The 24334-nt window shown below is 41.0% G+C and overlaps 1 protein-coding gene across 1 annotated transcript in view; it reads left to right on the top strand.

Annotated features, from left to right (window-relative positions):
- LOC127630855 (copine-5-like) overlaps positions 1-24334 on the top strand; it is a 117872-nt gene that overhangs the window by 16054 nt on the left and 77484 nt on the right. The window contains exons 2-6 of the mRNA XM_052108688.1: positions 3527-3567; positions 4501-4547; positions 13287-13390; positions 19035-19074; positions 19891-19967. Coding sequence (XP_051964648.1) covers positions 3527-3567; positions 4501-4547; positions 13287-13390; positions 19035-19074; positions 19891-19967 — 309 coding nt within the window. The remainder of the gene's footprint in view (positions 1-3526; positions 3568-4500; positions 4548-13286; positions 13391-19034; positions 19075-19890; positions 19968-24334) is intronic.

Genomic DNA, 24334 nt, shown 5'->3' with positions numbered 1-24334 from the left:
TTCCTTTTAATGGCACCCCTACCTTGAGATTTAGGTTTTATATTACAGTGTTAGAAAAGTCCAATCTTGACCATAAAGCTACAGCTGAGGTCCAAATCAATAACTCCTACAGATATATATGTTGCCGCCTGAATCACTTTTGACGTTTTCCTCATTTGTAAGTCACTTTGGATAAATACATCTGATAAATAAATGAATGTAAATGTTGTGTTTGGCTCTGGCCACCTTTTTATAAACCTGATTCAGGTTCTTGTGTACTGTTATGGATTTTACATGACCATTCCAGCAACTTTAATTATCTTTATGTTGATGTATTGGGTGTATTTATGTAGAGGCCTATTCAAAAAATGATTTAATATCTATTATTTTTCTTTTTTGTGTATTCTGTGCATTATACTTTATTAATATCTCAGCAGAGTATGAGAAAAATATGCATAAAAAAACATCTCTAGTTTTACATTTGAGTGACGTAATTGGCAAGTTATTTAATCACATCCATGATCCTGCTTTCGCTTAGAAGTTAGAACGGCCTGAGACTTCAGTTAGACAGTAATGTTGTCACCAAGCTCTGCTTAAAATTGTAAAATTGTAATTTAAGACAAGTCTTCAGTCAAAACTTATGGATTAATTTTAATGCTGGCTTGTGTTCATGTATGTGATTTATTACCATTAGATTTAAGTATATTTAAAGTTTTGTGTTAATGATCTGTTGAATTAGTTATATTAATATTGCCTCCAGCGGGCCATTTTAAATGTGGTTCCCCTTCTGTCACTCACTCGACCTTGTGTCGATGTAGTGACACTAGGGGTTGCCCTTGGGGGCCCCAAACACCTCTGTTCTTTGAGAAAAGGCAAATGGGAATTGGTGAGTGGAATTTTCATGCCCCTCCCCCAGACATACGGGTATAAAAGGAGCTGGCTTGCACCCACTCATTCAGAACCTTTCTTCAGAGCCGAGCGGTTGTGTTCAGCGAGCTGAATTAGTCTGCCGGTCCATTCACCTCTATATCCAGTGAAGCTGTTGGATTTACGGCACATTATAACGGTTTCTCCCCCTCTTGCACCGGAGTTGTGCAGACAACGCCCCTGGGTGCTTCAGAAGCTAAAAGAGTATATTCTTTCCTCATAAAGAGTATATTTACTTACTTAAGAGTGGCACTTACGAAAGCATCTTTTTCATGATGTCTTTTCATTTATGTATTATTCCTGGTTGCAGTCGCTATCTCTCCGCTTCTGACGGCCACGTTCGCTGTCTCAAGTGTCTGGGCACTACCCATGTGGAGACATCTTTCATGGATGGTTCTTGTCCTCATTGCGAGAACATGACCATGTCAACGTTGCGGTCGCGGCTTTATTTCGTCAGAGGGAAAGCCACCCCAGCGTCTCCCCGCCTCGGTCTTTCTACATACAGATAAGAAACCCAAGGAAGGCTTCGAAGCACCCCTGAGACGGGCAGCCCAGGAAGTCAGAGACCCACTACACAGGAGCACCACTCCTTCCCCTGTTGGGGGGCCGGGCAGAGAATCCTTGATTACCTTTTCTTATCATTTCGCTGCACACCCCAAAGGGCTGTGGTACCTACATTTTCAAGAAAAGAGCGGTTTCCTCACTTCCTTGGTCACACAGTCAGTGTCCACGGCCATCGTTATCATGACTGCCGGGCACCGTTTCTTTTTGGCAGGCAACCTCAACAGCACAGCGGATGCGCTGTCGCGGCAAGTCATGCTCGGGGGAGAGTGGAAACTCCACCCCCAAGTGGTCCAGCTGATTTTGAGTCGATTTGGTCATGTACAGGTGGACCTGTTTGCTTCCTGGGAATTCTCACACTGCCTGCTCTGGTATGCCCTGAACGAGGCTCCCCTCGGCACAGATGCGATGGCACACAGCTGGCCCCCGGGGCTACACAAGTATGTGTTCCCCCCAGTGAGCCTACTTGCACAGACGTTGTGCAAGGTCAGTGAGGACAAGGAGCAGGTCGTCCTAGTAGCACCTTACTGGCCCACCCAGACTTGGTTCTCAGATATCATGCTCCTCGCGAATTCCCCTGAGGAAGGACCTTCTTTCTCAGGGACGGGGCACCATCTGGCACATGCGACCAGACCTCTGGAACCTCCATGTCTGGCCCTTGGACGGGACGTGGAAGACCTAAGTGGCCTACCACCCGCAGAGGTAGACACAATCACTCAGGCCAGGGCTCCCACTATGAGGCGCCTGTATGCCCTGAAGAGGCATCTGTTCGCTAAGTGGTGTTCTTCCCGACGCGAAGACCCCCAGAGGTTTGCAGTCGGATCGCTTTCCATCCTGCAGGAGATTTTAATTTTGGGCAGTCGACTTTGACGCCTGCAAGAGGGTTGGAAGAGGTTACATGATGGCCGGGTGCGCTGGCTATGAGGCATGAGGAGGTCTGCCCATCTCGCACCACCAGTCCACGTAACACAGTTCAGTTAGTCATGCCATTTTGTATAGGGACCCCTAGTGTCACTACATCGACACAACGTCGAGTGAGTGACAGAAGGGAAACGTCTCGGTTACTGTCGTAACCTCCGTTCCCCGATGGAAGGAACAGGACGTTGTGTCCTTCCTGCACAACACTGAACTACCTTCTGAAATGGCCAGGACCTTGTCTCTGCTGCTCAGCACAAAACCTGATTGAGTGGTTGCAAGCCAGCTCCTTTTATACCCATATGTCTGGGGGAGTGGCATGCAAATTCCACTCACCAATTCCCATTGGCCTTTTCTCCAGGATCAGAGGTGTTTGGGGCTACCAAGGGCGATCCCTAGTGTCACTACATCAACACAACGTCTCGTTCCCTCCATCATTGAATGGAGGTTACGACAATAACCGAGACAGTTTGCGTTATTCAAATGGCTTTACAAACTTTAAAAAATGGTGGATCACATTTCAGAAAATGTCATGGAGTTGATTTAGCACAAGTGTGTGTGTCTTTAATTCCTGTCCTGTTCTTTAATAAATTGCAGACGTGGTCCATCAAAGACAGTGTCAGTGAATTATTTGTGGTGTCGAGAAGAAACACATGCTACACTTGTACATAAGAAACCTGATTAACGATCTCCTTGGCACAACAATATAAGAGATATATGATACACAATAGTTGCTTTTGAAAAAATTGTTGGAGTGATTCTTGTATTCTGTGTTAGCGCTTGGCTGATGTTTGTGTAGCCATATGCCTCTCCTTAAGCTTTAAAATGGCCCATTGAATTTTTGGAATAATTGAAGAAAACATGTGCAAGTGTGTGTGCAAAAAGAGAATTGCAACCTTTCTTTCACATATGGGAATGAAACACTAGGTAGTGCAACTTCAATGTTAAAAAAATTATAATTTGTTGGTACCAAGGGAACTACAGGGATGGATGTTGAAATTACATGTAAATGAGAACTCTATGAAGTTTATTTGTGTGAGGCATCTGTATTCATATTAAGCCTGAATTGTTTGACCATAGTTACCTGTATAATCAGGAATACACTGATTTCTTGTATGAACATCTTTTTCTCCTGTTTCCCCAGAAACCTGCTAGATCGAGACACATTCTCCAAGTCTGATCCTTGTAAGTACCACCATGCTCTTTTTATATGACATACACACTATTTTTTATATATACTAACACTGCAACTTTCCATACCTTGATCATATATACAATGTATTGTAGGCAAAGTATATTTGGTTGAGCACTGTTTTGAAAGCATCAAAGAGCCACCGTGTTACACTTTTTTAGGTGGATTCAAGCCAAAAAGGACTTATATAAGTAAACTCTGCATATTAATCTGGGATTGAAGGAATTTTAACAGCAAAAATTACACACATGAGCTTTAAATGTTCTGTGCATGCAGAACATCACACACGCATTTAACAACTCATTCCCCAGGGTCTGTACCTCACTGACACATCATTCTCATGTTCGGTCTCTTCCCACATGCTTCTCTGACTTTCTTCTGTTCTCTGCACTTTGCCTGCAATTTGTCTACTCTGCTATTTCTTCCCTCAAACACGAGCATAGCATTTGCATCATAATGTGACAGCTTATCTTCACTATCAACAAAAACACAAAATTGCTTTATCTATTCAGAGCATGAACTCTCATGGCCCCCTGAATACATATGCTTCATAAGCCACGTGCCCATCTGTGATGAGGGTATCCGTAGACAAGTGTACATTCATTTCTCACCAAAGCCAAACAGATTATGAAATACAAAGTGTGTGACATGGAGAGTCTTGTCACAATTGTATCTCTGATTCTTGCTAGAAGAAAATGTCATTGCTCAGAGATTGATTAAGTCACCACAGACACAGAATGAGGACACATTCCCCCTAATGTTTAGAATAGTGGTTGATCAATATGGGGTTTTCAATCATAGATTCCAAAATGTTAACATTTGTTACCATCTTGAATTTTGGTTACATCCTTGCGTTCTACCCACCTGATCATAAAAGCTCTTTTTTTAAGGGAGAATATGCTGATTTTTCTTTCTTCTCTTCTCAGTGTGTATTCTTTACACTCAAGGAGTGGAGTCTAAGCAGTGGCGTGAGGTAAGTGTCCATGTTCGAGAAACAAGCCTACAATCAACTCTGACAGAGATGCCCTCATTTCCCCTAATCAGCTCTACATATCCTCTCGCTCTCTCTATGGTCCACCCCCTGTACTCTTTCCATAGCCCTCTGGTTCCCATCACTGCCCATTGATTTTCCTGTTGAATATTCATGAGTCTGTCCCCATTTCCCTGAGTGATTTGCTGTTAAGATGATTGTACACTTTCTGTTACCGATTAGCGTTAAAGCTCAGAAGTCACCAGCAAATGCATTTGTAATGCTGCCCAGCTCAGGGGTCAAGATGTATCACAATTAAATTGTGTTTTGGCAGGTCATAGCAATCAACTGAAAATCTGACTTCCTCTGGCTTTTAAATCCATCAATGAGCTAGCAAAGAAAGACCTTGAACATGAAAAGATTCACATGGAACAGAACACATAACAATAGTAACGTGAGAGATTTTTGCAGGAAGACCAGAGGCAATTCTAGGATTTTTGTCTAAAGGCTGGTTGACACTGCCCCATCTGATTACAAGTATACGGCGAGACACATGACCATTTACATAAGTGATCTCTTTTGACCCTTCTGATTTTGAGGGGAGGATCTCTGATTTCATGACAACATCAATCACTGTAACGAGGCAGGTAGACGATGACGATGAAGTGCAAAAACTCAAATGCAGTTTATATGAATCCAAACATAAACATGAACAACTTGACTAAATTTGACTTGACATGACTTGGCTTGACTATAAACTTGACACAGATCACTGCACACCAACAACGATACATTCACAATACTCGACAATGGACAATGGCAAGCATTAGGGATAAATGCTTGGACTTGGGAGAACACATGACAGTAATAACCAACCAATGAACACACAGAAATCTAAACAAGATAATGAGACTGCTAACAAGCTAATGAAACAATGAACCAATGGGGATGAGACACAATTACATGGCATGATACGGTAACATGGTATGGCAGGATCCTGACTTGGCCATGGAAGGCGTGGATGCTGACTCGTTAGCTGTGGCAGGTGTGAGTGCTGGACCCTGGAGCAGAGGCGGTACTGGACCGTGGAGCAGAGGCGGGCCTGGACCGTGGAGCAGGCCTGGCTACAGCCAGCTAATCAAGCCTCTGAGAGGGATAAAGGCCGACTGTGGACAGTGGTGTGACAGAGAGAGAGAGAGAGAGAGCATTTACTGGCAGGTGTCCGACACCTTTGTGTGTTTGTCTTTTCGTTTAAGTTCTTCATTAAAATATTAGTTATATTTTCAAGCCGGTTCTCGCCGCCTCCTTTTATATTAACTCACTTGTGTAACTTACACTTGTGCCGAAACCCAGGAAGGCGGAGGGATATGCCGTAGTGGATTTCTTGCCGCTATCATCCACCCCAACGGAGCAGCTGTTGGAAGGGGAGAGAACAGGGGAACATACAGGGGAATGGGGAAGAGAGGGAGAGAGAGAGAGAGAGGGCTCCTCTGCCCTCGGGATCGCCGCCATGTGGTCCTCCGCAAGCCGGACGGCTGCCTCCAGCAAACCGGGCGGTGGCACTGGACCCACTCTGCCATTCTCCTGGGCAAGCTTTGGCCAAACTGCTCCAGCACGACCTGGTCGATGATTCCCTCGACGTCGCGGTCCCGCACTAGCAGCCACCTCCGGCAGGCGTCCCGGAGCCGTTGGGCGGAGGCAAACCTCACTCTCTTTCTCTTTGGAACTCAGAGTTCTGAGAGTTATCATCATTTGCCATCATCAATCCAGCGTGCACAGTCTATTTCTGAAGAAACCGACCCTCCAACTTCTTCAGAACTTCAAAATCAACTAAACACAAACTTCCACAAGCCAAGCCAAAGGACATCATGGACTTCAACGCCATACAACGTAACGCAAAGTACAGACCTCCAAGCTTTCGCTGAAAGCTGGTGCTGGTGTTCATTTAATATAATTTGAGAAACCCAATCTCAAATCACACCTTACTAAATGAATTATTTATGGTTTTAAAGGCATGTTGTAAGGACTCCATAAAGTTCATTTTCCTGTTACAGATCATTTCATTCATTCTGTCAAAATTCATTCATTAATCTGTGTTCATGTTTCATCTGTGTGTTAGTTTAGTTTATGTTGTCAATAAAGTTTTTTTGTATTCAAAGAGTAGATGACTGTGGTATATTTTGCTAGGTAACTTGTCACTTGATTCTTAAGATCTACCCTCCATGCTCAAACAATATTTCAACATATTTGTGCTATTATTTTCAATGGCCATGAGAATAGGATTATTCTAAAGAGATAACAAATACATTATATCAACTCAGCGCTGGCTGCATATTGATCAGACAAAACCTGAATTATTTCAATATTCACCGAATTAATCATAATCCCCTTCTTGAGCTAAATTCCTCACTTATAAATTGTGAGCAGATACAACGATACTGTTGTATTACATATTTAATGGTGAAGTTTTAATAAAAAATTTCTAATATGATAATTTGTCATTTATCCTACATTGGTGGCCGAACCAGCCAAGATTCTTAAACTAATTATTTACATATAAAATCCTACATAGTATTGTAATATTTATATAGCATATTTTGTTTTATATTATTTTCCTGTTTAATAAAGTAAATTTCATCCCCATTATTACTTAGTTTACAGTTTTATTGTGTCCAGTGCATAGATGTAATGTACTATTGTGGTATTATGGTTTTACTTGCATTATCAATTGAGGATGTACAATAAAATCTAAAATAATGAAGTCTTCAATTGAAGTCATACGAGCCATATCCTGTGATTCACCTCTTAATTTGATAAGTGCAGTACAATACAGACATAAATACTAAATAATCGTAAATTGATAAAAGACTTAATAATCAAATAAAAAATAATGTTGAGAAGAGTCCTCCCTATGTACATTTTTTTGAAGTGCAGTATCAGAAAAGTGCTATAAATGTATAATTAACTAATTCAAAATATGTAAATACGAGTGTTGTCTATCTTTATCAAAGAAAAGTAACTTTTCGGTAAATGTTCAATAGAATAACATAATATCAACATGAAAATAGAACATTATGACTTCGGTTCTTTATATCTCCCAGTCATGAAAACACATGGGCAATGTCACTGAGCTCAAACCATTCATGTAGAAGAGCAGAGCCAAAACACAGCTCAAGTAAAAGTTTTAGACCTCTTTTACACCTGTCTTTAGGTGAGTGTCCTGTTTCAAATGCATCTTAAAGGTGCTGTAAGCAATATTAGCCAGCTTGAAATTTCCATAAAACTGAGCAAAAACAACTACACTATGAGAGCATGCAAAACTATGACTGTTAACTATGGTTAACAGGCAGGAAGCACATCAAAGTTTTGATTGGCTGATCAAAGAATGTGTCTACGGACACATTTCTCTATGTGGTTTGCTGTCTAGTGCTGTCATAGAAACTGGTGAGGTATTTTAGGACAATCATTTCAGTGATATCTTTCAGGGAATAGAAATATTTTCTCATGCAATATTTTTCTCATTCCATAAAAAAATTGCATACAGTTCCTTTAATACCAGGTGTAAATGGGATCTAAAAAGGCCCAGGTCCTAGGTTAATGTTTTTGGTGTTGTACATTAGCCCTCAGAGGGGCTCACCCCCAGCATGATGTGGCTGCTGTGGCATAGAGCAAAATTTTTTGTGTAAGGTGCGTAAATGTTACAAGTTCAAATCTTTTTCGACAGACACATTTTTTAAGAAAAAATAATTAGAATACTTAATAATACTTAAAGGTGAACTCAGTAATTTTTTGTCATCTTGGACTTAAATCGACACCTATTTGCATGGATGCAGCATCATTCAAACACAATAGTTTTTAATTACTGAAGCCATTGCAGAAAGTCAGACAAGATTAATTAAATCGCTGAGTGAAAGTGTTCAATAACAGGGCGGTTACTGAGTAGTATAGTAGTACTGAGCACAACAGTTTGGCTCCATAAGAAAAAGTCCCATTTATTTATCCCATAGACAAATTTATTTTAATTGACAACTTATTTAACTTAATTTAACTTAATAACTTCAAAGGCAGACCTACCATGAGCTACAAGGTTGTTCATTGATAGTACCTGTATATGCTTCCGTTGAAGCCATCCATCTGCGTTATTTCAACTTAAATGTTTAAAAATGAAACTTTGTTAGTTATTTAAACTTAGTTGTTATGGAATTCATGTTAAACAACTACATTAACCATAGTCCAGCAGAGACAGCTTCACCACTCAGTAAACCGAGGCAAAAGAAGCCTGCAAAACGTGCCTCAGTGAGACCGCCCACTCGCATAATGAACTGTAAATGATGTAATTGATTCTCTTCACCCTTAAACTACTTATCTATTTGTACATATCGGATTATATTGCAATAAACATAAAATAAATTGTTTCTATAATTCAAATCAACAAACTAAAATCAATAGCTTTATATAGTCCCATAGTTTTTTCTTCAATGTCATAATTCGCAATGCTTCGTGGCATTGTCATTTGTGCCCTTATGAAATACAATAAGTACACAGTCTTGTACCTTTTGTATTTTTGTTGGATTTTTAAATACTTTATTGCCTCAAAACAAAGTTTGTGATGTTGTGATTTACCTCGGAGCTGGTTGGTTTGCTTCAAGGTTTAAAACTCTTTTTTTAAACGTTTGTGGAGGAAATGAATGGTGAAAATAGTTCCTGAACCCAGATAACTGAATAAGAGTGTGGGCACTGTGGCACTCTATTAGGCTGGTCATGTGATTCTAACATGGTAGCCCCTATGAGGGGACCCCCTCCATGTAAAATAAAATTGCTGTTAGATTACTGAAATGACTGGAGTCTTTATTTCACATGAGTTGTCATGATTGTATACTTATGTTTCGAAGTTAAAATTAATTTCTTTAGAAGTAAAGCTTCCCCACCAAAGATTATTTTTCTTTCAAAGTTGGTTCACAGACAGTATTTATATGCTGCATTTTTCTCTCTTAAGACAGTAGCTTACATAATACTAAGCAGGTTGCTAACCCCGATTAGCTGTGTAGACATTTACTCCGTGATTCTGCAATGTACAATGCCTCTTGTTTGGGTGTATCAACACCTGTGAAAACGAGACAGTCAAGCTTTAAGGGATTGACAAGGACTGAGTTTTCTTTGTGCGTGTGCCTGTCTCTTTGAGATTTGGGCATATGTGTGTTTCTGTCTTTGTTAGTGACAAAGCCTAAGCACCTTATTTTGACTGAGAGACGTGCATGTGATTGTGTCCACAGTCTGGTTACTCCATCTTTTATGCATCAACCTTTTGTCCAGTTATACCTTTTCTATCTATGGTTATTTATTCATGAACGCCTTATAAGCAATAATCCAGTGAGACTGTGATACAATAATTTTACTCTGGTTAAGGGGTTTTCTTTATATAGACAATTTACAATAGATATAATAGATCTATAGATATAATCATAAACTAAAAGTGCAGTCACAGTGATGTAGTCACGTGTGCATTTATACAGTAGAGTGGCTATTTTACAGTGGCTTGGAGTGTGGCTCATACAATCGGAACTATAAAGTCAGTTTCATAATGATTCAAATTAAACAGATACAATTTTTATTTTCCTATGGATATGGATATTAGTGCCATGATAAACTCTTTTAATAGGCTTTGTAAAAAGTATAAATCATTTTGGGTGGTAAATATTTCAGATATAACAATGATGATATGTAAAGCTATTTGCATAAATCTTAGAAATCCAATAGATGTACTTTTTATGTCTGCAAAATGAGATTCACTTTCTAAAAGGCTCCACTCTATTGACTGTGACGGTTTGCAGCAATCCGAGCACATAACAAATATTTTCAGTTAGAGCTCGACTGTTTTTCATTACTGTTATTTGGAAAGAAAATCGTTGATTTGATTATCCTATTTTAAATTAGATAACTTCTCTCTTCCGGGGCTTATAATTTGCATTAACTTAATTTTTTCCCACTGTTGTGATTTCACCCTCTCATCTCATCAGCAGTTATAGTGCAGTCTCTGCATTTGCAAATTATTGTGAATCTCAAAGCCTGTAAATGTCATCTGCCCCGAATTGGATATTACTGTGTTGTTTTCTTCTCTTTGTCTGTAAATGTGACCTTGTGCTTATGCTTTTGTAGAAGTCTTCTTTATGCACATGGACCATACAACTTATTTCACCCCTTTTCACCACAATGATTTGGCAGCCTCTTTTAAACTTAATTAGAGGTCAAGATTTCACATTTCCACTGGCAGTTTGTGATGCATTAATGTAGATATTTTTCTTTCTGATAAGATTTCCCCATTTCCCCAAAAGCATTTAAAAAAAAGCGGATGCTAGTAAAAGCAGTAGGCCAGTACAATACAGACGTAACGATGCACCATATAGCAAACAGTAAAGCGACTATGTGGCTGTAAATAAAGGTTTACAGCAGCTGGTCAATCAAATAATTTATAGAAGATGTTATGTAAAGTGTGCATTGAGGTGTGTAGTCACTGCTTTTAAAGCAATATTTTGTTAATGCTAAAGACTTGCTTCTCTCAAAGAGCTGTGTTTGGGAGTGTTCAGTCATTTCCGACCCACTGCCCTCAAATTGATGGCATTGAAATATGAATTGCAATAAAGTGGTCTGTCTTAGGTGCACACAGAGGCGGAGAGTTGATTTGAAACATGGTTTTGCTGGGTTTTCTTTCTCTTCTCCATAACCCCTCCTGCTCTCAATCTGTCTTTCTCATTTTCTCTCATCTGTTTAGATGAAATTCATATTCAACCTAATTTTTTTACGATATTATAGTGATATATGTGGTGCAGGGTACAGGATTTGGAAATTGGAGTTTACAACACTCTAAACTACAGCCAAAAACCTCTGAATGGAATTGCAAAAAGCAACAACACTAAGACCTATATTACACTGCATGTTTGTGTGATGATCAACCTATTATGATACAGCTTCTTTCTTTATTTGTAATTAGAACTGTGGCATGTTCTTTATATTTACATCACCTTATCATCACAGTAAGCTGCCGCCTTCTTCATTTCTACCTAGCCAGTGCGCTCTAACCCCCTTCTGGTGATTCATTTATTTATGTATTTCTCATCTGCCTGTTTAATTATTCATGGAAAACACAATTAGCTGAGGGAAGCAATTGTAGAGCATAATTCAAGAACACAGTGTGTGAAAGATCCAGGTTCGTAGGCAATGGAGGAGTCAGGAAACAGCGAACAGTTGAGCATTTATTTTCTTCACACACTTTAGATCAAACAAAACGTCTCTCAGTGGCCAACTCAAACAGGGCTTTTAAAATCTCCTAAAATGATGCAGTCTCTGGGTTTTGCTGCCGGTCATTCAGACACCACTGCTATTTGCCACTCTCTCGTCCACTCTGACATGCCTTATCAGGTCTCCCTCCACCATCACTATAATGAGAGATACGTGTTAGAGTAATTACAGCCCAGGTGTCAAGCCTTACCACTTTCCCTCTCCCGCAGACAGACACATGACCACGCCCCCATGCCACACAGTGCTCTTCTCTTCTCTTCTCTTCTCTTCTCTTCTCTTCTCTTCTCTTCTCTTCTCTTCTCTTCTCTTCTCTTCTCTTCTCTTCTCTCCCTCAATGTATTCGGAAAGACTATTTCTCATGTGAGCTGGGTTGGATATGAATTGAGATTATTATATTTTTATTTTATTTTTTAATGTGCACGTTTCATTCCATTTGAATGTGTATATTTTTAATTCTGAGAGATGTTTTTTTAATAATTGGTAAGATCTCTCTTTGATTCCAAAGCAGAAGTTTTTTTTAACATAAAACCAACAAGGTACAGAACCTTACAAAGCGTTTACTGTATTTTTTATATTGGATATTAGGAGTGTAATGTTTATGGTTATAGTAATTCATTCATTACTAGAGAGCTGGAGCAGAGTGCCATTATTTGTGTATTAACAGAAATTGGCATCAAATTTGTAGTACCGCATATGTGCAGATGGAGGAATAAACTGTGACAATCTGCCATAAAAGTGGCATGCTAAGCATAAGCTCCATAAATATTCGTGAGTATTCATTGCCTGTGTGCACTTCTTTTGCATGCACACACTCACACAGATGAATGCCACACAAACGCACACATTGCTGATTATGAGCTGGGGTTCCTATTACTCCAAGAGAAAATGTATTGTAATTCAGGAGGCATTTATGTATCAACTTTGCATCACATCTTTCTCCAAAAAAAAAAAAATATTATTTTTTTTCTTTCCTCTAGTGTTCATTTTACCAGGAAAGTGTTGTGAAATGTACTACGAGCTACATAAAAATAATTTAGCCAAAATAGAGGAACAACTTGATTCTATGAGACCAGGTTTAATTTTATCAGGATAAAAAGTCTCAATTTGCTATCCATTTCATCTCATTGTTGTCTAGTAGAAAAAAAACTGAGATATTAAAGAGATCTCTCTTGTGGTTTGTCTTTCATATGGGCTTTCAACAGTTGCAGAAATACTCCACCTCTCAAAGCATCCTGCTAACAATTACCTCTTCTTGTCTCAGTTTTTCCTGCGGCTGCTGTTGTGTCCGCAGAGCTACTGTAAACATTCTGTTAACAAAAAGAACAGAAAAAAAGAGAAATTGACATTTCTATGGACTATGACAACTTAATCATTCCCATGATGCTGTTCTCTCTCTCTCTCTCTCTCTCTCTCTCTCTCTCTCTCTCTCTCTCTCTCTTTGTCTAGTTTGGGAGAACTGAAGTCATTGACAACACACTGAACCCGGACTTTGTGAGAAAGTACATCCTGGACTATTTCTTTGAGGAGAAGCAGAATCTGCGCTTTGACATGTGAGTTATTCCCTTTGATGCTGACACAGTGGAATCTGCCGCACACTCTCAGCAGAGCTGTCCCTCTCCAGTCTTTCTGCTAGCTTGCTCTCCTCCTCTATCATCCCTTTTCTTCGCTCTGTCTGACTTTCTCATCCACAGTGCATCCTCCTCTGTAATTATTGATGCAGCATCTCTCCTGACTGTCATGTGTAAGGGGCTGGATCAGTGAAAGGATGATAAATATTTCAGATGAGTTTTATCCTCAATCTTCACGCTGCCGTTCAGAAGCAAATGTGTGATGCGGGAGTCTAGATGATTTACAATGCATTCCTCCCTTCCCTTTGCCCGGCTGTCCATCTCTCTCTCATTTAATGGTCTCTCCTGGGTTAAAAGAGGGCTGCTGGACTTAATTGGAGAGTTCAGAGTACCATCAGTGTAAAGCCTTCCTCCTAATTATAATTCCTCATAATTCCCTCTTATACCAATGCAAATATTCACAGGGCCAACAAGCTGTGCCCTAGAACCGCACTTCCACTCCACTTTTAACATTGCTAATAATTTATATGCACACTTTAATAGATCATTTGTGAAATGTGTAATTTTTTTGCTACTAGCGAAACCAAATTAAATTGCAAAAATAATGTTTTCCAAACAAGTTTTCCAAATACTCCTACACATTTTTCAAACCCCTGTCTGCCATTGCTTGGACCAAGAGGTCTAATGGGTACTCAGTTCCATACATTTTAGCTGTATCTCAATGTTAAGAACTCAGAGACCGGACCTGCATTCTTATGAAGACTACTTGTAGAATGTTGAACTCATCTTTTGCGAGCTTTGAGATGTGCGGCGATCTTCCTGTTATGCAATTGACCATCCCAGCACATTTGTAGCCACTAAGAGAACTTACTGGCATTATCACACACCAGTGACAGCATTATTAGCATTACACTAGTGAGGTTTTGCAGAACTAGTGAAATGTTAACAGAATAAAGTCTGTTAACATTTGTTTCCTCAGTGTATTTTTGACTTTATTAAAATATTGCCCTACAAAACAACAAATGCTGATGAAGTATGATGACTCTCACAAGCCGTAAAACTTTCAAAAGCTCACAGCGGGAAACTCTTGAGGGTGAACAATGATAACTGTCCTTCATCTGTCACCGGAGTACCGCTATGACTTCTGGGACTCCAAATGGGTTCTTGCCCACAAGTCTCCATTTAATGTATCCTTGATATTCGGTCTAATCAAGAATATATCCATGACATTTTATGCATTCTGAATACATGTGTTCTTGAGTATTGGAATTGAAGTTAGGCATTGGATGATGACACTGAACGAGTCCTCAAGAACATAAGACACATTGAGAAGCTGCCATTTTTAAGCCAGTCATCTGAATCGTAACTGCCATGTGACTAATCATTCTAGAGCTGAAGGACATCCTGACAATGCTGCTTGGCTGATGGCACCATACAAATGCAAAGTCCTAAGTCCCTCAATAGCGACTATCCTGCTGGTTCATGAGATTTGACGTCAAAGGCAGCAGATATGAAACAAAAGGAAATGTCCATTTCACACTTTCAAGAGCTCTCCAAAGTGAGAGCACACACACCCTTGTCTAAAATGATGATAGGAATAACAGTAGTTCCCCTTCTGTCACTCACTGGACATTGTGTCTTCCTTGGGAGCCTCGCGTATCTCTGAACTTGAGAAAAGGCCAATGTGATATTGGCAGACAGAATTTGCATGTCCTGCCCCTGGACATACGGGTTTAAAGGGAAACGTGCGTCTGTCAGTCAGATTTTTTCTTCGGAGCCGAGTGGTTGTGCAACAGCAATCTGAGTTCCACTCACCTCTATTGGCGAGAAGCACTGCTGTTGGATATTACGGTGCATTTCCAGCTGCCGTTCTCTCTCTCTGCATGCTGTGCAGTCCACAGCCCTGGGTGCTTCGACGTCGCTTTCACTGCTTAAAAGAGTGTTTTCCCCTCCCACAAGAGTTTGTTTCTCTAAAAGAGCTTTCGCTCATAAAAGAGCAATACACTGCAGGCGTTGAACGTCCTTTTCAGGACGTCTTTTTAAAGATGTCTTTTCCGTCTCTGTTTAGTTCCTGGATGCAGTCGATTTCTCTCCACTTCTGACGGTCATAAAAGCTGCCTCGCATGCCTGGGCTGCGATCGCACGCAGGCAGCGTTTTATGAATGGTTCATGTTCTCAGTGCTAGATCATAGCCATGGCAACGCTGTGGTCGCGGCTTTCTTTCCTCAGGAGAGAAAGCCACTTCAGCCGTCCCCGCGTCTTTCCTTCTTCCCACGGGATTGAGGACGACCCGGCTTGCGATGAAGGCGATTTAGGGATGACGATGAGCTCTGTTTCGCTGGGTAAATCCCCACGAATCACCCACACCCTGGCACACTCGCTTGCTTCCGTCCGAGCTCGGTATGAGTGCGGCTCTCCTTGCGGCCAGCCTGCATTCTCCCTTGAGCTCCCGAAATTGGATGACTACATCACCACTGCATCGGAGAGCGTCACAGCGGCGTCTGGTGCTGATAACTTGTCTGGGCTGCCACCTTCGGGTCTGCTCAGCCAGTCCGAGTCTGACGCGTGAATGTCCACTATGCTTTCCCAGGCCGCCGTGAGCGCAAGGCTGGACTGGAAACTTCCGTCCTCCCTCACGGCTACTCGATCGGTTCCTCGAGTCAGGGCGCCGCTCATAGCCACGTTCCTTTCTTCCCAGAAGTGCATGACGAGATGACGCGGTCGTGGAGAACTGCCGAACCCCTTCTGCTCGTCCGCTCTCACTACCCTGGATGGCAGGGTGGCCCATAGGTACACGGAGGTCCCCCAGGTGGACAGAGCGGTTGCGATCCACCTATGTCCCGAGAAAGCCACCGCCTGTCGGGACCGCATGTTACTACCCCCCAGAGCCTGTAGGACAGGCCGCCTCCGCCTTGCAAGCCAAGGCACTCAAAGATCTGCACCTAGGTAGTCCCGACCCCGACGTGCTGCAGGAACTGCGCTCTGCCACGACCTCGCTCTCAGAGCCATGAAGGTCACAGCGCAAGCACTCGGGTGGGCGATGGCTTCAGGATCAGGAAAACTCCTAAGCGCTCCTAAGACGGGCGACCCAGGCAGTCAGACGTTTGCTCCAGAGCTGGTACCAAGACCACTCCGTACCCTTGTGGAGGGCCGGGAGGAGAATCCTTGTTTCATTTGCCACACCACCTTCGGGCTGCGGTACCCACATTCTCAATTGAAGAGAGATTTCCTCACTCCCTGAGTCACCCAGCCGGTGCGCACCGTTCTCATGGCACCCTGGCCCCAAAACTGTACAGTCCCGGCTCCCCGGACGCAGTTCCCTCGCCTCCGGACCCGCAACTGCTCAGCCCTGGCAGGCCGGCGCTGACGAGTTCCAAAGACGCCTTTCCAGGACCTCTTCCTCAGTCTGTAACCCGCCCCCTGCCGGGTGCGCGGAGCAAGGTTAAGTGCTTTGAGTCTTTTCTCATCACCCAAGCCTTGGGACGCTCTTCTGCCTCCCGATGCGCTATTACCTGCTCCCCCCTGCCGCGAAGCCCCGCCTGGTACGTCAAAAGCGATCGTCCTGTTAGTGCACCTCACGCGGAGTTTGGACAGCGTTGGTTGGCCAGGACCATCCGACTCAGCTACGTGATTCAGTTCGCCCGGCTCCCACCTCGTTTTGCCGGTATTTGCTCCACCTCCGTACGCGGCAAAAAAGCCAGTGCTTTACAGGCAGAGATCACGACTCTGCTTCTCAAGGACGCGATAGAGCCGAGATGAATAAGGGTTACTACAGCACTTCATCGTACCCAAAAAAGTTGGCGAGTTGCAGCCAATCTTGGACCTGCAAGTTCTCAACCGGGCCTTGCAAATCTCCTGTTCAACATGCTCACACAGAAACAGATTCTTACTGTTATTCTTACTGTCGGGTTGATGCAAGGACATGTACTTCCATGTCTCCATCTTGCCTCGACCTCAACCCTTCCTACGGTTTGCGTTCAACGGCCAGGCGTATCTGTACAAGGTCCTCCCCTTCGGCCTGTCCCTGTCCCCTCTCGTCTTCACGAAGGTCGCAGAAGCATTAAGGGAAATGGGCATCCGCATACTCAACTACCTCGAGGACTGGCTCATCCTGGCTCACTCTCGAGAGTTACTATGCGCTCACAGGGACCAGGTGCTTAGGCACCTCAGCCGTCTAGGGATTCAGGTCAACTGGGAAAAGAGCAAGCTTGCCCCGGTTCAGAGCATCACTTTTCTTGGCATGGATTTAAACTCAGTCTCAATGACAGAGCGCCTCACAAACGAGCACCCGCAGGCAGTGCTCAGGTGCCTCGCTCTCTTCGAGCCCGGCACAGCGGTTCCTCTAAAACAATTCCAGAGGCTCCTGGGGCATATGACATTCTCAGCCGCGGTTGTGCCGCTCGGGTTGATGCATATGAGACCGCTTCAGCACTGGCTTCAGACTCGAGTCCCGAGATGGGCATGGCACCGCGGCACATACCGTCTGCACATAATCACCCCTTCCTGCCGTCAGACTTTCAACCCTTGGACAGACCAAGTTCAGAGGTATGTGAGGCTCCCAAGAAAGACCCCTTGTGTCACTACAATCGACACAACATCTCTTTCCCTCCATCAGGGAATGGATTTTACAACAGTAACCATGAAGTTATTCTGAGTTGTAGTTCATTTCATACCATATGAAATGATCTTATCATATTAGTGTAATGTCTTTAGTTTAAGCCTAGTGTGTTTAAACTATCTTTATAAGCACACCCCTTCTGTTTAATTCCATTTTCTAAAATTTTAAACAGAATCAAATGCAAATAACGTTAAATAATTAATAACAAATGTATAGTTTCTGTAGATTTTTACATTTTAATTTACAGTTATTTAGAGTTAGTATTTACAGTTAGAAAATGTACTGACTGAGATTTACTGACACATTTGATCAAATATTATAACACAAAAAAATCCCAACAAAAAACATAATGGAACCTAAAACCATAAAATATAATTCCTCATCGAAAATTCAAGTACTTAAACAGTAAAATGCATGGTGTGACTTTATTCGCCGAATGGAAAACGGTGACAGAAAATAAACATTTACAAACTTCTAACTTGCATTTTCAGGTATTATGGGAAGATATTGGTTGGTTAATTTCCACGCGTTGTTGAAGACACATTTTCAACATCTGCTAATGACAAAATAAATGCAATGAGAAGCTACAGTTACACTGCACTTAGAACAAGTTTTCATCACATCTTACATAATTCAGGCAGAAAGTCCCCATACTTCTTGTCTCAGAACAAATCAGCTTAATCACATTCATTAATGTCAGAGATTTTATATTGACATGATTACAGTGTACCACTAGATTTTGTGCTTCAGTTAGCTGTTGAGCATTATGGAGGAGTCCATAGGAAACTTAGGTTTTTTTGAAATAGCATACCACCATAATACTCACATTTCTGCAGTATATAGATACAGAAGAAATATACAGTGTAGTAATATGCTATTCTGAACTCAAATGAGGTGAGGATAGCACTCAAGTGATATGTTCATTCCTCTTCACAGAACATCCCTGTGTGAAAGAGAGTTCTTGTATCATCTAACAATACTAACTAAAGCTTCTCTCTTGGATTTCAGATATGACATTGACTCCAAAAGTCCTGATTTAGCCAAACACGTGAGTGTTTAATAGTGCATTATACAGTGTACATGTGAGGATGCATGTGTGATTTTTATTTTTTTTATTTTGCCTGAATGTACATGAAAGTTCCTGTACATGTATTCACTGGAGGTTGCACTCAGATTTTGACATGCATGCTATCTGTTTCTGGGGTTGGTTTTATGTAAGTTAAAATGATTGAAAATTCTGTGAAATTTTTAGTATACCAGTATAAGCAGCTTTGCGAATGCTGGTGTGCAATATACTGTAATTTTTTCCCCTTTGATCCTATAAAAAGCAAGCACAAAATATACCATAACAAGAAATAAAATAAATATATTACAAAATCACATTTTGCATAGAACCATCCGAATGTGCTTTTGTGTTCATTTCGGTTGTGAAATTGTGACTTATGATTTGGTTTTCTCACAAATATCTTTATCGCAATGATCATCGTGGGTGTCCCTTTCTCTCTTTTCAAACTCCTTTCATCATTCTCCTGTTTACTCTCTCTAACTCTCGTTTTTTCTCTCTCCTGGTTCTCTTCGGTCTGACTTCACTGACATCTTGAATTTGGTTTTATTTTTATTTTTTGTCTTTTCTGTTACATGATATGCTCTATTGCTATTGTTAAATTTGCGGCCTCACCTCCCTCCTGGAAGCCCTCCGATTTCAACGTACGTCTCTGCCTTGCACTCCTAGACTTTTCTCTTACCTGTACAACTAATTTCTACCCAATGCCTCCCTGACTCATTCTGCGATCTTTCCTTTACTTCCTATGTGCCGATTCCACCCCCCTTGGGGCGGCCTTTTGTTCATGCTGCCCTTTTGTAGGACTTCCTAGGTCAGACCCTCTGCACTTTGGGAGAGATTGTGGGTTCACCAGGCAGTCATCTGAAAAAGTCTCTGGGGTAAGAAGCTTAAGCTTAATCTGATCTGAATGCACTTTAAATGAGAGTAGCTGTATGGGCACAGAGGTTGTGCCTGAAGTCATTTTAGACATATTACAGTGTTGCCAACTCTGGCTTCCAGGCTGGAGTGAGATTTTGATGTCATAGCCACATTAATGAACAGTCAAATTGTTCAAGCCCAGGGGGTTCCATGCCATACTTGATATTAGTAGACCTACTATCTTTAATTTCTAACACCACAATAAGATCTTATCAAACCCTACATGTCAAAAAATTATTTTATTTATTTATTTTTGTACACACTTATGCCAATGTACCTACCATTCACCATTTCAAAACACCCACGCTATGGCACAACTGGGTTTTTCCTGAGTACAAAAATGGTCTTCAGTGGTGGCTGAGGTACCAAGCTCACCCTCAAGCTCAATGTTAGTTACATAATTGCAAATAAATACTAATTAACAGAATGACTAAACTACATTTCATGTTTACATTGGATATCTGGAACTTTTTTAATTTGATAATTGTTTTATTTCAAAATGCTATAGGAAATCAAACTTAATTAACATAATTTAAACAACAACTTATTTTTATAGGGTTTGTTAGAATATTCTGACTGTACCTACAGTATCAGTGGAACACATTACTGAGCTGTGACTGTGCTTCCAGTAAAAATGTCTTTTCGAAATTTGGTTTTCCTTTCATGATGCTCTTAATAATTTATAGTAAGTCATATCTTGAAATATCTGAAGGTAAACATGGCCAGTTTATTAGAACAGGAGGAAACTTTGTCCAAAATGAATGGGAGCCCAGACTTTAATCCCCATCACTCTACATTGTACTTGCCCTTATTAATGTTTAGCTTGTCATATTTCTTTAACTGTTTAATTGGCATTAGTAGTAATAAGGCGATAATGACAATGAAAAGCTCCTCATCATTATAAGAGTCAGGTCAATGTTGCTAATCTTTCTGAAAAAATAAACTAAGTATTTGTTATGGAAAAAAATTATAGAGTATTCAAATCTCACGCTGATGGAAAAATCAAAATTGAAGATTTGTTGCTATGTTTATATTGAAGTGCATCATTTTGTTATTTGGCATGAGATTTACTTGGGTAGAGTGAGAGTGTGAAACAGAGCCCTAAAGTGTGTCTCATGCCAAATGCATGAGAGTTGGCTACACTGCAGATTATTTGCAAAAGAAAACTGAGAAATAACTTTCTGTTCAACTATTCTTAAAGGGTTAGTTCTTGCTAAATTAAAAAGGAGATTTTAGGCAGAATGTTTAGACCTTTGTCAATTTTCTCCACTAATTACTTTTTGAATCGAAACAATGGATTTCTAACAAGCCAATAACATCTGGAGCAAACAATCATGCCGTATTGTGCACCGACAAAGTGAGGCTTTTTTTTACGGCAAGTTATTTTCCCTTTGCTAGGCAATGAAATGCTCTGACCAATAAAATATGATATTTGGATCACGTGTCAGAAGCCGTTGCAGAGTTCCTACACACTAATGTCTGTGGTCAAAACAGCCTTTTGTACTTTAGCACCACTTGCTGCACTAGTTTGGGTGAAAAACAGAACAATATTTAAGTAATTTTTTTACTCTAAATCTCCTCTTAAACATTCACTTTCATATGTGAAAGTGAAACTAAACCACCACATGTGATTTTCAGATGTGAATATGAAGATTTAGTGTAAAAAATGGACATACATTTTGATCTGTTTCTCACACACCCTTACTATATTGCTTCTGACTATATGGATTTAACCTCTGGAGTTATATCGATTACGTCTATGTTTCCTTTGCGATTTTTGGAGCTACAAAGGTCTGATCACCATTCAATTGCATTGTATGGACATATAGTACAGAGCTAAGATATTCTTCTAAAAATATTTCTTTGCGTTCTGCTGAAAAAAGAAAGTCATACACATCTGGGAAGGCATAAGGGTGAGTAAATGATAAGAGAATTTCATTTTTGGGTGAACTATCCCTTTAAGTTTTAGAGTATTTATTAAAGGATTAGTTCACCCAAAAACTTAAATTCAGTCATTGTTTACTCACCCGTGTGTTGTTATAACCCTATTTGACTTTCTTTCTTTTTCATAACACAAAGGGAGAAATTGTGAAAAAATGCTGTGATTAGTGATGTCATACAATGGCAGTTTAGGTTGACCACATCTTCAAGTTTCAAAAGGACACAAAACTATAATTCAGAAGTCTAATAAATTACTCCATGAGACTAATGATTTTAATAAAAGCATACAATAAGGTTTGGTGTGAGACAAATCGAAATCTAATGTATTATTTAGTGAAACTATTGATGCACTGTTGCTGTCCTCTGCACGTTCATGATACTGCACAAGACCAGTAGTTTATGCAGCCTGAAGGCAAAAAAGGTGCGTTCATGCAAAACTGCATTTTGTTTATCTAAAAAACAGGTCTGCCACAGTGATCCTAAAGAAAAGAACACAACATAGATGCACACAATCCATAGAACCAAACTTACAAAACATGTCTGAAGAGTTTGTAGTCAAAGAAAAGATGCATTTCTATGCCCAACCTTATTTTGATTTATTTTTTAAGCTGGAGTATTCAATCAAACTGAGAGAGATAGGCTGCATTTAAAAAATGATTCAGTTAACATCTTAACTGACAGCATTTATGAATGAATGGAACTATTTAGGGAGCTGGCCTCAGGACAGTTTGATGAGCACAGTATCTGCCAGTAACCCCTTTTTTAAATGGACAGGAGGCAACAAGTTGACCCGATCGGCCACAAACAAAACACAAACCCCTTTGAAGTCATTGTTGCCGCTCCTTACAGGGAATGGGATATCTTCCCACCTGCATGGGTTCAAAGTAAGGAGGGGAACTGGAACATCTGGAAGTAGGTGTGGGCTGCGAGTGAGGTTTAATTGACCGTGAAGGGGATGAACGACAGTGAACGAACAGGATGAACAGTGCTTTGAGTCAAACTGTGATCTAACCGGATGGCTAAGTCCAGAGAAAATCCAGAGAGTTGCAGAGAGAGGGCAGAGCATAGAATCATCTCCTCCACTTGGCCCATGTTGGTCTGTTTATTCTGTCATGGTTGGTGAGTGGGGGAGGATGAAGGACCCAAAAGCAGAGAAAGAGAGAGAGAGTGAGAGAGAGAGAGTTCAACTTTATTAATAATTAATTCAAGCAATCAAGTCTAGGTGCGCCAGCGCCAACTGAAGCAAGCAGGGAGGCTCCGGGCTAGAGGAGAGTGTGTTCGTGAGGGGAGTGTGTGCATGTGGAAGTCAGGAACACTCTGAAAAGAGTCCATTGAAGAGAGTGAGGTGTAAACTAAGCCCAGGCGAACTCCCCCAAGACATGGGCAGAATCCGTGGAATCCTCCTCTACTGTCTTGGGCATCAAGTGACGGGGTGAATGCAAGCAGACAGGTTACCGCAACTCAATCGACCGGCAGCCAACCTAGTCGCAAGCTTGTCCAACGAGGTCCGTAGAAGGCTGGTGAGGTGCAAGTGAAACCCAGAGGAATCTCCCGAGACGCGGGCAGATACATTTACATTTACATTTATTCATTTGGCAGACGCTTTTATCCAAAGCGACTTACAAAAGAGGAAGAACATCAGCGAATCATCTTAGGGAGACAGTGGTACAAAAAGTGCCATATTACAAAGTTTCACTATCATCATAATAGTATAAAAAACAGATTTAAGTGCAACAAGAAATGTAAATATATATATATATATATATATATATATATATATATATATATATATATATATATATATATATATTTTTTTTATTGACCGGTTAAGTGCTTTTGGAAAAGATGTGTTTTTAGCCGTTTTTTGAAGATAGAGAGTGAGTTAGCTTCCGGATTGAGTTGGGAAGGTCATTCCACCACCGTGGTATGATGAAACTGAAAGTCCGGGAAAGTGTTTTGGTGCCTCTTTGTTTTGGTACGACAAGGCGACGTTCCTTAGCCGACCGCAGGCTTCTGGTGGGAACGTAGTTCTGCATAAATGTTTTAAGGTATGCTGGAGCAGACCCAGTGACTGTTTTATATGCCAGCATCAGGGCCTTGAATTTAAAACGGCATGAACCGGCAGCCAGTGGAGAGAGACAAAGAGTGGTGTAACATGTGCTCTCTTAGGTTCATTAAAGACCAGACGTGCTGCTGCATTCTGGATCAGTTGGAGAGGTCTAATAGCACATGCAGGAAGGCCTGCAATGAGAGCGTTACAGTAGTCCAGTCTAGTTATGACAAGGGACTGAACGAGCAGTTGTGTGGCATGTACAGAGAGGAAGGGTCTTATCTTCCTGATATTGTAGAGTGTAAATCTACAAGATCTTGCAGTTTTTGAAATGTG

Source organism: Xyrauchen texanus, chromosome 37, assembly GCF_025860055.1.
Source record: "Xyrauchen texanus isolate HMW12.3.18 chromosome 37, RBS_HiC_50CHRs, whole genome shotgun sequence".
Taxonomy (NCBI): Eukaryota; Metazoa; Chordata; class Actinopteri; order Cypriniformes; family Catostomidae; genus Xyrauchen; species Xyrauchen texanus.
Note: the sequence above shows the minus strand (reverse complement) of the source record. Positions and strands in the feature narration are given on the sequence as shown.